Below are 14,170 nucleotides of genomic sequence, written 5' to 3' on the forward strand. Positions count from 1 at the left end.
TTTAATGAATGTAGATAAATTCATAATCCATTTAATAACTCCAATAACTTTATTTTTATTCCCATATACTTCAATTTAGAAGTATAACTTATTAGGAAATTTATGTTTTATTTTACGCATAATTTCCATTCATTAAAACAACAATTAGCACTGAATCCGTATTTATAAGCTTAAATAAGTCTTTGAATGTATATTTTTTTTAAAATAATACTTAGTAAATATTAAATATATAACATATAAATAAATATTGATTCAAATTTTGAAGTATAATAGAAAACTATCTGTATTAGGTTGATATATTGCCCTTTTAGAGGAGAGAGATAAGATATATTTGCTCTTTTAATATATATATATTTAGATAAATGTTCGTTAAATTTTATGCATTGTTCATTTTTATCTTATATGCTATATTTTTATAGTTATCAATGTATATTCATTCAAATAATTTATTAAAAATTTTATATTTTATTAACTCTACGATAAAACAATAATAATATAATATGGAATAATAAAATGGCATTTAACATTAATTGAGTCTTTATCCTTTTCTCCATTGATCCATATTTTTGAATATAAAACTACAAATGCCAAATTGGATCTTTAACAAATATATAACTTTGATACCTTTATAATGTATTATGTGTCTTTTCGATAAAATTAATATTTAATTATATGAAGGTTTCACAATAAAACAATATTTTAATATTAACTATTGGTAATTTCTAGATTATATGTATAGGCATATAATAATGCATCATATCTATAATATGAAAGTTTATTAATATACTTATATTTTATTTTTTAACTATTTTAAAATATAATATATTTATACCTCAAAATATAAAGTTTAAAAATTAATAGTAATTAATATAATGTTCTACCTTTATGATAAGTTAAATATGGAGCAACTTCTATTAATACAAGAAGATAATAGTAACGACAATTACAACTTCAAAAAATGTTAGAAGCATAACAATAATTTATAGATTATGTTATATTGTCGATTCTCGATCGATATTTATGAATCTATATTTTATGAATATCTATTATATATTGGTAATATTCTTAATTAACATTAAAAATATAATCATTAATATGAATCGAGTTATAATTATACTCTAATAATAAAATTATTATATTGTTCGATTATAAAAATACGATTTAAATTAAAATAAATATGATACAAGTTATAAGTTTTACTAAATAAAATTTTCATAAAATAAAGAAACATATTAGGATATGCATAATTCATTATAATTATGATTAACAAACTTTATATAATAAATAATTACGATATAGCATAATATGAATTAATATATGTAATATAGTTATTTTACTTTAATCATATTAAATATATATTAATACTCAATTATATATATTATAACTTATGAAAAAATGTGATATGGCCCTTTTCATATTAATGGCAGTATCCCTTGAGGGGTGTATATTTAGACTTCATCTTGTGATTAAACATACGAGATGGCACATATATTTAATTAGTGTTCAAATTATAAAAAATTAATACAATATAAAACATAGCCCTAACCCGAATATGGGTTCTACAACATAAAAACTATATAAAAATTATGCAAAAATTACTTCCCAATAGACAACTTCTTAACATATATTATTTGTCATTTTCTTCTTTATATTTTTTATTTTTTCTCTTAAACATTGCTTTTGAGATCGTTTCCGAAATCCAAGTAACGAATACTAATGTAAAAATTTAAAAAAATGTATAATTTATTTATATTCACAAATTAATCAGTGCTGAATATATTGTTTAACTGACTTATTATTTACCTTATATGCAATCCCCAAGAAAATTGATACTACAACAAATATAAATGAAATTGGAATTAGTGTCCTTTTTATTATTAATTTTCGTGAATATGTTGGAAGTGATGGAAAATCATTACATATACTTTTTAAATTATAATAATCATTTGATAATGTAGATAATAATTGATTATAGGGGCTACCTTTACCATTATTATAATCTTCATTAAGTTCATCATATTTTTCAACAAACCTTTTAGCTTTTTCTAAATAATTATCGCAATTTGAATTTGTTTCAAGTTCACTATACATTTCACATAATAATATAAATGCATCATAAAATTTAGGCATATCTTTAATATAAATGCTCATCAAATTTTGTTTTTTATCTATAAGATCCTTATAACTCTCATAAGCAGTAACATCATTTATTTTCTCATTATACTTATTATCTGTATCATCATTATTTATATATATTTTATAAAAAGGCTCTATACTGTCGTGTTCTCCCATTCTGTTAAAGTTTAACATATAACTTAACCATATGATAATATAATCAACAATATTGATGTTACTTTTTGCAACAGACTCAAATACAGAAGAATTCTTAAAGAATTCATTAAACAAATATAAACATCCAGCACTAATATTATCAAAATCATTATCACAATTTTCGTCAGTACAGTACACTTTGAAATCTGTATTATCTTTAAATTTATAGCTTTCATTATTCGAATCATATTCTAAATTCGCCGTTAAATTCTTGAACTTTTCACACTAAGAAATCATTTAAAAACAATTAATAAAAATGTGTATTATTGAAAATTTTATTAAAATATTGATGATATTTATATATGGTCAATATCAAAAAATGTAAAGGAAATTATTATTAAACAATGCATATACCACTTGCTTATTCATTATAATGGAATTATATTCTTGATTTGTAAATTGAGTAAAAGCATGCTGTTTTATATACACAGCCCTCAATATGCGACACAAATACTTTAACCCTATATATAACAACGGTCTGTAGTTATATATATTATAAGTTTTTCAATAATTAAATTAATATAGAATAATATTATTACTAAAGAAACGGTCTATTCCTTTTTTGATAACTACTAAGCTGCCTTAAATTGGAGACATTTAATACATTTTGGTCAGATGTATAATATAATTTATGATTATTAATAACATCCATTATAATTTTATTATAAAATTTTAAGTAGTTTAGTAATGAATTTAAAATACTCCCTCTTATATTTGTGTCCCAATATAGAAAAATACAATTTTTTTCTCATGCTTTAATAAATCTATTATTAGTATAATTTTTAAAAGTATATAAATATATATTTATATACTTGTTTCTTATAATATATACCAATATTTTATTTAAATTATAACATTTACAAAGTAAGTTACATTGTTCCATTTTCTATGCAAATTATATAAATTTATATTGTTTTTGATGAATATAGATAAATTCATAATCCATTTTAATGATTCCGATAACTATATTTTTATTTCTATATACTTCAATTTATAAATATACCATATTGAGTAATTTTACAATATATTTTACGCATAATTTTCACGGTTTAAAACAATTAGCACTAAACCTATATTTGTAAGCTTAAATACGTTTTTATATGTATATAGTTTTTAAAATAATACTAATTAAATACTAAATATTAACATATAAATAACTATTGATGGAAATTTTAAAGTGTAATAGAAAACTATGTTTAATTAAGTTATTATATTTTACTTTAAGAGGAGAGAGATAAGATATCTTTGCTCTTTTATTATTTAAATTTATATAAATATTCTCTAAATGCTCTGAATTGTTCATTTTTATCTTATATATTTTATTGTTATAGTTATTAATGCATATACATTCAAATAATTTATTAAAATTTCTATATTTTATTAGTTCTATGATAACATAATGTTGTTTTTAATTAAATACGATTCATTAAACATTGACAAAATGACATTTAACATGAATCAAATCTTTATCATTTTCTCCATGGATCCAAATTTTTATAATATAAAACCACATATCCCAAAGTGGATCTTTAACAAATATATAAAAATTATATCATTATAATGCATTATTATTTGTCTTTTTGATAAAATTAATATTTAATTGTATTCAGTTTCCACAATAAAACAATATTTCAATATTAATTATTGGTATAGTATTTTATTAGTTTATATGTATAGTCATATAATAATAACGCATTATATCTATAATCTTATTTATAATTACTAGAACTATAACATTAAATTTTATTAATATACTTATATTTTATTTTTTAAATATTTTGAAATATAATTTATTTATACCTCAAAACTATGAAGTTTAAAAATAAATAGTTAATAATTTAATATTATACCTTTATAGAAAATAAATTAATGTATATAAAGCATCTTTTATTAATACTAATTAATTTGAATACAAATGTAAAGGAAATATAAAAGAGAATAGTAACTACAATTAAAACATCAAAAATATTGATATATAGTGTATTTTTTATGTATTACAAAAAATGTTAGATGCATAACATGCCTTTTATAGATAACGTTGTATTGTCGATTCTCGATCGATAAATTATGAATCTATATTTTATGACTATCCATTATTACAGTTCAGTTGGATAACATGATTTAAATTAAAATCAATATGGTACAAATAATAAGATTTACTAAATAAAATATTTCACCAAATAAAGAAACATATTATGACATGCATAATTCAATATATCTCTGGGTTATCAAGGCTTATATAATAGGCAATTATTATATAGAAAATGTTTATAATAATATTTGTAATATATTTATTTTAATCATATTAAATCATCATGAACACTCAATTATATATATTATAACTTATAAATATGTTATGTGACCCCTTTCATATTAATGGCAATCCTCCTTTGACAGTACATATTTATAACATCATCTCGAAATTAAACATACAGGATGGTATATATATTTAATTAGTGTTCAAGTTATAAAAAATTAAATGCAATATAATACTTAACCCTAATCAACATAAAAACTATATAAAAATTATGCAAAAATTACTTTGAAATAGACAATTTCTTAAAATATATCAACCATTATTACTATTCATGGAATAATCACTACTCTTCGAATAATATATTAATGATCAGTTTCTTCTTTACTTTTTTAGCATTTCTCTTAAATGTTGTTTTTTAGATCGTTTCCGAAAACCAAATAACGAATACTAATATAAAATGTTAAGAAGTATACGATTTATTTGTTAATGTTTACATATATATAATATTTTTTTTTAATTCCTTATTATTTACCTTATAAGAAACTCCCAATAAAATTGATGCTGCAACAAATATAATTGCAATTGAAATTAGTGTATTTTTTGTTACTGAACTTCGTCGACAAGCTACAAGTTGTGAGGAATTATCACATACTAAACTATTATATATTTGTTCAAAATTTTTATAATCTTTTGATAAACTTAACCATAGTTGTAAATAAGAACTTCCTTTAGTAATATCAAAAACATTTTTAACTTTTTCACATTTTTCAAAAAATTCTCCAGCATTTTCTAAACATTTATTGCATTCAGTATTTGTTTTTTCACTAATTTCACTATACATGTTGCATAATGATTTAAATGCATCATAAAAATTAGATATATCTTTAATATCAATATCCATCGATCTTATTTTTTTTTCTATAAAATCCATATTAATATTATTATCATTATCATTAGATATTTTATCCTTATAAAAATCATTTGTTTCTATATGTTTAGTATAAAAAGCGTTTAATGTGGTGATTCCATTTTCTTTTTTTTGATTTAGTTTATAACTTAACCATAAAATAGCGTATTCAAAAATTTTATCACTTTCTACAATTTCAAGATTATTTAGTAACATTATAAAACCAGAGATAATCTTTTCTTCATCACTACTACAGTTATTATCAGGGCAATACACACTTAAAAAACTTCCAGAAATATCTTCTCTCGGGTTGTTCAGATCATCAAAAAAATATGTATCAATATCATTAATTAATTTACACTATGAATATAATTTGCAAATTAAACAAAAGAATGTATTAATGTAAATATTACTAAAATGAAAATTAATATAATTTATAGGAATACAACATACGAATAATATAAGAAAAAAGATATATACCTCTTTATAAGACATAATGAAATTCTGTTATAATTTGGAGATTATGTGGGGTGATGTTATTTATATATATTGTATAAAATATATGGTATATTTACTTAATCTCTTTACGTATCAGTTATCTTTCGTTAGACATATTATTCTTAATTTTAACTTCATATAAAATAATAATATAGTAGTATTACTAAAATCATATTATACTTATTTTATGACATTTAGCTAAATTACCTTAAATAGAGGGTTGCTTAATACATTTTATACAAAAAATACTATTCTTACTAACATTTGGTATAACTTTATTATAAAAATTAATATACTTTTATAATGAATTTAAAAAATGTATACTTATACATATGCTTTAATATAGAACACAAACAACGTCATAAAACTCAAATACTACACAAATATAAAAAATTAAGAAAGTTATTATTATTAGAATTCTTAAAGTATATACTTATTTCTTATAATATATATTATAGTTTTTTCTAAAATAATAGCATTTTCAAATTTAGTTACATGCTCCACTTTCTATGCAAAATATATAAATTTATATTATTTTTATTTAATATAGATAAATTAAAAAATAATTTTAATGCGTTAAATAACTTTATTTTATTCCTACATATTCTAATTGAGAAGTATTCTCTATTGGGTAATTTTATAATATATTTTCCCATCTTTTCCATTATTTAAAACAACAATTAGCACTGAACCCATACTTATTAATATATTTATAAGATTAAATAAATCTTTGAATGTAGATTGATTTTAAAATAATACATAGTAAATATTAAATATTAACATATAAATAAGTATTGATGCACATTTTAAAGTATAATATAAAACAATGTTTAATTAGGTTGTTATATTGCCCTTCAAGAGGAGAGAGATAAGATATATTTGCTCTTTTAATATATAAATTTATATAAATATTCTTTAAATGCTCTGCATTGTTCATTCTTATCTTATAAATTTATTGATATAGTTATCAATGTATGTACATTCAAATAATTTATTAAAAATTCTATATTTTATTAATTATATGGTAAAACAATGATAATATAATATGCGTTAACATGGAATAATAAAAGGAAATTTAATGTTGAATCGTTACCCTTTTCACAATTTATCCAGTTTTTTAAAATATAAAACTACAAATCCCAAATTGGATCTTTAAAAAATATATAACAATGATACCTTTATAATGTATTATTATGTGTCTTTTATATAATATTAACATTTAATTATGTGAAGTTTCCACAATAAAAAAATATTTCAATATTAGTTATTAGTATAGTATTTATTAGATTATATGTATAGGCATATAATAGCGATATTATATCTATCAAATTATTTACAATTATTATAACAAACTATAATATTATATTTTATTAATATACTTATATTCAATTATATTAACTATTTTAAAATATAATTTATATATACCTCATATCTTTAAAATTTACAACTTAATAGTGATTAATCTATTATTATACCTTTATGATAATTAAATTAATATATATAGCTATTCCTATCAATATAAATTAGAACATTAATATAAATGCAAATTATTGAAATGAAAAAAATTATTATTATATATATTTATAATTTATAAATTTATTATAATATATCTATAGTACATTTTTTATGTATTACTAAAAATGTTAGATGCATAAAATGCATTTTATAGATAACGTTATATTGTCGAATATCGATCGATATTTTATGAATCTATATTATTACAGTTCAGTTGGATAACATGATTTAAATCAAAATAAATATGACAAAAGTTATACGTTTTACTAAATAAAATGTTTCATCAACCAAAGAAACATATTATGTTATACATAATTCAATATAGTCCCTGATTAACAAGTTTTATATAATAGGAAATTATGATATATATAATATGAATTCATATATAATCAATATCTATATTAATATATGCAATATAGACATTTTATTTTAATCATATTAAATCAGCATGAACACTCAATTATATATATTATAACTTATAAAACATGTTACGCAATTCATTACATATTAGCTTATGCCCCTTCTTGGTTGCATATTCGGACTTTTGATTTCATCTTGTGATTAAAAATACGAGTATAGTACATATATTAAATTAGTGTTTAATTATAAAAATTAAATAAAGATATAATACTTATCCCTAACCCCAATATGAGTTACATAAACACAACCCTGACCCACAACATAAAAACTATATAAAAATTATGCAAAAATTGCTCCCCAATATACAACTTCTTAACATATATTAATCATTATTAATCTTCGAATCATATATTATTGATTTATTTTCTTCTTTATATTTTTTATTTTTTCTCTTATTTGTTGTTTTTTAAATCGTTTCCGAAATCCAAATAACGAATACTAATATAAAAACGGTAAACGAATTATTTTTTGTTAGCGTTTGCATATATATAATGAAAATAATTTTTCAAGTTCTTATTATTTACCTTATAAGAAATTCCCAAAAAAATTCCTATTGCACCAAATATAGATAAAACTATAAATAATTTGTTTGCTATCGACGAACTTGATGATGTAACTCCAGACATTTGTGCAGAACATTTTTTTGTTATCTCTGGAAGGGATCTAAAACTTCGACATTTATTTTTTAAATTATCATAATCACTTGATAAAGTGCACAATATTTGTTTGTATGAACTATCATCAGTATTATTAGAATTTTTATTTAGTTTATTATATTTTTCGACAAAATTATCAGCTTTTCCTGAATATTTTGTGCAATTTGACGTGCTTCCATCAAATTCAGAGTACATTTCACATAATAATTTAAATGCATCATATAATTCAGATATAATATTACTATCCATATCCGTATTCTTCAAATTGTGATTTTTATCTATAAGACCCTTATAATTATTATACCCCTCAATATAATTTATAGTATTTTTATACCCTTCATTATTTATAAATGTAGTATAAAAATGATTTAGACTGTTTTTTGCTTGATTTTCCTTTAGGCTTAACATATAATTTAACCATAAGATAATGTAATCAACAATATTGATGTTACCTTTTGCAACAGAATTAAACAAATCAGAACTCCCAAAAAAGGCATTAAAAAAATATAAACATCCAGCATTAATTTTGTCGAGATCATTATCACAATCACCAGTACAATACTTTTTGAAATGTGTATCTTCTTTAAATTGATATTTTTTATTATTCGAATCATATTCTAAATTCTTCATTACATAAATGAAGTTATTAAACTAAAAAAAATTTTAAACAATTAATAAAAACATGTATTATTGAAAATTTTATTAAAATGAAGTTTAATGATGTTTATATATAATATAATATCAAAAAATGTAAAGGAAATTATTATTATTAAAAAATTCATATACCACTTGCTTATCCATTGTGATGAAATTTCATTTTATATTTATAAATTGAGTAGAATCATGCTATTTTGTATACACTGCATCAAATATGTGATGAAAATACTTTAACCCTATAAATAACAACTGTCTGTAGTTAAATATATTATAACTTTTTAATAATTAAATTATTATACATAATAAAATAATATTATAGTAAAGAAACGTTCTATTTATGTTTATCATAATTAGCTAAATTACCTTAAATAGAGGGTTACTTAATACATTTTGATTAAATATATATATGATGTATTTTATATAATAAATGCTATTCTTACTAACATTTGGTATAACTTTATTATAAAAATGAATATACTTTATAATGAATTTAATGTTATTTCCTTGTATTTATGTTTGAACATATAAAAGGAATATATTTATATTTTATGTTTTAATGACTTCCCTTCTAAAACTTAAATAGTGTATAAATCTAAAAAATAAAAAATAATATTATTACTATAATCCTTAAAAGTATATAAATAGTCGCTTTTTAAAATATATTAAATTTATATATACTTGTTTCTTATAATATATAATATAGTTTTTTCTAAAATTATAGTATTTTCAAATTACGTTACATGCTCCACTTTCTATGCAAATTACATAATTTATATTTTTTTTATTTAATATAAATAAATTCACAATTAATTTTAATGAATCTTATAACATTATTTTTATTTCTATATACTTCAATTTATAAATATTCTGTATTAGATAATTATAGAATATATTTCGCGTATCATTTCTATAGTTTAAAACACCAATTAGTACTGAATCTGTACTTATGATATTTATAAGCTTAAATAAGTTCTTGAATGTATATTTTTTTAAAAATTATACTTAGTAAATATTAAATATTAGCATATAAATAAGTATTGATGCAAATTTTAAAGTATAATATAAAACTATATGTATTAGGTTGGTATATTGCACTTTGAGAGGAGAGAGATAAGATATATTTTCTCTTTTAATATATAAATTTAGATAAATATTTGCTAAATGTTCTGTATAGTTAATTTTATCTTATACATTTTATTGTTATAGTTATCAATGTATATACATTCAAATAGTTTATTAAAAGATCTATATTATATTAATTTTATGATAAAACAATGGTATTTGTAATTAAAGATTATTTATTAAACAATGATAATATAATACGTGTTAATATGAAATAATAAAAAGACTTTTGACGTTGAGTTTTTAACCTTTTCTTTATTTATCAGTTTTTTAGAATATAAAACTAAAAATCCCAAATTGGATCTTTAACAAAATATATAACATTGATATCTTTATAATATATTATTATTTGTCTTTTAGATATTAATATTTAATTATATGAATGTTTCACAATAAAACAATATTTCAATATTAGTTATTAGTTTATTTGTATAGGTATATAATAATAACGATATTATATCTATCAACTTATTTACAATTATTATAACAAACTATAACATTATATTTTATTAATATACTTATATTTTATTTTTTAAATCTTTTGAAATATAATTTATTTATACCTCAAAACTATAAAGTTTAAAAATTAATAATGATCAATCTAATATTATACCTTTATGTAAATAAATTAATGTATATATAACTATTTCCATCAATATTAATTAAAACATTAACACAAAATGATGCTAAATACAATTGAAAATTAAAAGGATAGTATACATATATCTATAATTCATTTTTTTATTAATATGCATATTTTTATTGATTATTAAAAATGTTAGATGCATAAAATGCCTTTTATAGATATCGTTGTATTGTCGATACTCGATCGATATTTTATGAATATCTGTTATTACTGTTCGGTTGCTAAAATACAATTTAAATAAAAATAATAATGACACAAATAATAAGTTTTGCTAAATAAATGTGTTCACCAAACAAAGAAATGCATTGTATATTATGATGTGGATAATTCAATATAGTCCCTGATTAACAAGTTTTATATAATAGGCAATTATGATATAGCATAATATGAATTCATATGTAATCAATATCTATATTAATATATACAATATAGACATTTTATTTTAATCATATTAAATCGATATTAACACTCATTTTAATATATTATAATATATGAAAAAATATTATGGACCCCTTTCATATTAATGTCTATGTTCCTTTGGGGAGCACATTTGGGTTTTGAATTCCATTTCGTGATTAAAGATACGGAATTATACATATATTAAATTAGTGTTCAAATTATAAAAAATTAAATAAAGATATAATACTTAGCTCTAACCCGAATATGGGTTCCGCAACATAAAACTATATAAAAATTATGCAAAAATTACTTCCCAATAGACAGCTTCTTAACATATATTAATCATTATTAATCTTCGAATCACATATTAATGATTCATTTTCTTCTTTATTTTTTTTATTTTTTCTCTTAAATGTTGTTTTTGAGCTCGTTTCCGAAATCCAAATAACGAATACTAATATAAAATGTTAAAAGGCGTACGGTTGTTTGTTAATGTTTGCATATATATAATAATATTTTTTTTAATTCCTTATTATTTACCTTATAAGATATTCCTAAAAAAAATGCTATTGCACCAAATATCGATAAAACTGTAAATAATTTGTTTCCTATCGACGAACTTGATGATGTAACTCCATATTTAGATGCTAGTGCAGAAAATTCTGTTATCTCTGGAAGCGTTTGATAATCTTTACGTTTCCCTTTTATATTATTATAATCAGTTGATAAAGCAGACAATATTTTACTATGCGGGGTACCTTTATCTTTATATTTATTGTTTAACTCTGTATATTGGCTAGCAAAATCATTCACATTATTTGACAGTATGTTGCCTGTCTGGTTCTGTGCAGCATTACCATACATATTACATATTAATTTGGATGCATCATAAAATTCAGAAAGATCTTTAATATTAATATTCAACAGATCTTTATGTCCCTCTATGAATTCATCAATACTTGTAAATCTAAAGGAATCACTATTAAAATTACTATATTTACCACCATTTTTTACATGATTAGTATAAAAATCGTTTATTGAGGTGAATGTTTTCTCTCTGTTCTGATTTAATTTGTAACTTAACCATAAAATAATATATAGAAAAAATGGTTTATTATACTCTATAACACCACCTTTAGTCGGGTATTCAGTAAAATATTCTCCAAGTAACCATAAAAATCCAATCGTAATCTGTTCGAGTTCAGTATTGCAGCTTTTATTAGAGCAGTACTTTTGGAAATCTTTAATTTTGTTAAATTCAATTTTTGCGTTTCCACTTAATTCATCGGGTAAATGCATCCTCAAAAAATTTATTTTTCCACACTAAAAAACCATTTAAAAAAAAATTGATAAAAATATGTATTAAGAAAATGTTATTAAAATAAAACTTAATGAAGTTTATAGGAAATATAATATCAAAAAGTGTATATACTAGATCATCATTCATTATGATGGAATATAATTTATAATCTCTAGGTTAAGGGGGTATCATATTAGTTTTTTATATATATGTATACTAAAATAGGTAATACAATTATTTAATCCTATATACAGAAATTATTTGTAGATAAAAATATTTTTATTATTCTTAATATAAACTTAAAGTTAATATGGAACAATATATACTTTTATGATAGTTAAGTCAATTGCCTTATTTTGTGGAGTGTTTAATATATTTATTATCATATATATATATATATATATATAATACAATTTTGCATAAATTGTTATCCTTAATAACACTCATATGAGCATTATTATAAAATTAAAGTAACATTGTAATGAATTTAGAATATATCTCCTTATACATGTGATTTAATATAGAAAATAAACGTCATATCTTTTGTTTTAATAGCTGTCCTTTTAAAACATAAAAATTGTATAAATATAAAAAATAAAAAATATTATTATTAGTATAATTTCTAAAAGTATATAAATATATTTTTTCTAATATATTTGTTTCTTATAATATATAATACAGTTTTTTCTAAAATTATAACATTTATAAAATAAGTTGTATTGCTCTCTTTTTTAATTGCATATAAATAATTTTAATATTATTTTTAATTAATATATATACATTCCAATTATATTTAACATTTTCAATAACCTTATTTTTATCCCTATATAATTCAATTTAGAAATATACCTTATTATATAATTTTATAATATATTTTGCACATATTTCCCACGGTTTAAAACGACAATTAGCACTGAAACCGTATTTATACGCTTAAATAAGACTTTTAATTCATATTGTTTTAAAATAATACTTAGTAAATATTAAATATATAACACATAAATACGTATTGATGAACATTTTTAAGTATAATAGAAAATTATGTGTATTAGGTTGGTATATTGCACTTTGAGAGGAGAGATAAGGGAAGTATGATTTTTTAAGACAAGGATGTAGCCATATAAGATTTACTTATTCTACCTAGCTTAATTATATTTTCTAGATTTAAAACTTTCAATTAATTTATACATTAAAAACAACTTAGAATTATCACTTTTCTAAATATATAGTTTGCTTTTATATTTTAATAAATAATATTATACTATATATTTTATAATAAACTATATTTTTAAGTAAACTATAGAATTATTAATATTATTTTGCTTGACAGTATTAATTCTAATATTATCGCATTAAAGCATATTTAAATGAATGTTATAATATTTCATTTTATCCTGTATGCATACAATTTTATTCTTATTACAAGTTTAATAATATATATCAAAATATTCGAATCAAATTA

General features: G+C 19.9%; 4 protein-coding genes across 4 annotated transcripts; all 4 read right to left on the bottom strand.

The window, feature by feature from the left end:
- Positions 1-1,617: 1,617 nt before the first annotated feature.
- Positions 1,618-2,700, bottom strand: PY17X_1000087 (PIR protein; the record flags this gene model as incomplete). The annotated part of the gene is made up of 3 exons (XM_022957751.1): positions 1,618-1,713; positions 1,804-2,556; positions 2,686-2,700. The coding sequence occupies 3 exons, from the start codon at positions 2,698-2,700 to the stop codon at positions 1,618-1,620; spliced, it is 864 nt and encodes a 287-aa protein (XP_022811146.1).
- A 2,269-nt stretch (positions 2,701-4,969) lies between these two features.
- PY17X_1000091 (PIR protein) lies at positions 4,970-5,990 on the bottom strand (the record flags this gene model as incomplete). The annotated part of the gene is made up of 3 exons (XM_022957755.1): positions 4,970-5,035; positions 5,121-5,855; positions 5,976-5,990. 3 exons carry the CDS (start codon positions 5,988-5,990, stop codon positions 4,970-4,972), a joined length of 816 nt encoding a protein of 271 aa, XP_022811147.1.
- A 2,289-nt stretch (positions 5,991-8,279) lies between these two features.
- Positions 8,280-9,385, bottom strand: PY17X_1000093 (PIR protein; the record flags this gene model as incomplete). Its single annotated transcript, XM_022956943.2, has 3 exons — positions 8,280-8,366; positions 8,453-9,235; positions 9,371-9,385. 3 exons carry the CDS (start codon positions 9,383-9,385, stop codon positions 8,280-8,282), a joined length of 885 nt encoding a protein of 294 aa, XP_022812772.2.
- Positions 9,386-11,775: 2,390 nt separating this feature from the next.
- PY17X_1000097 (PIR protein) lies at positions 11,776-12,855 on the bottom strand (the record flags this gene model as incomplete). The annotated part of the gene is made up of 3 exons (XM_022956942.2): positions 11,776-11,862; positions 11,949-12,731; positions 12,841-12,855. 3 exons carry the CDS (start codon positions 12,853-12,855, stop codon positions 11,776-11,778), a joined length of 885 nt encoding a protein of 294 aa, XP_022812771.2.
- Between the last annotated feature and the right edge of the window lie 1,315 nt (positions 12,856-14,170).

The sequence above is a fragment of the Plasmodium yoelii genome (assembly GCF_900002385.2).
Source record: "Plasmodium yoelii strain 17X genome assembly, chromosome: 10".
Lineage (NCBI taxonomy): Eukaryota > Apicomplexa > Aconoidasida > Haemosporida > Plasmodiidae > Plasmodium > Plasmodium yoelii.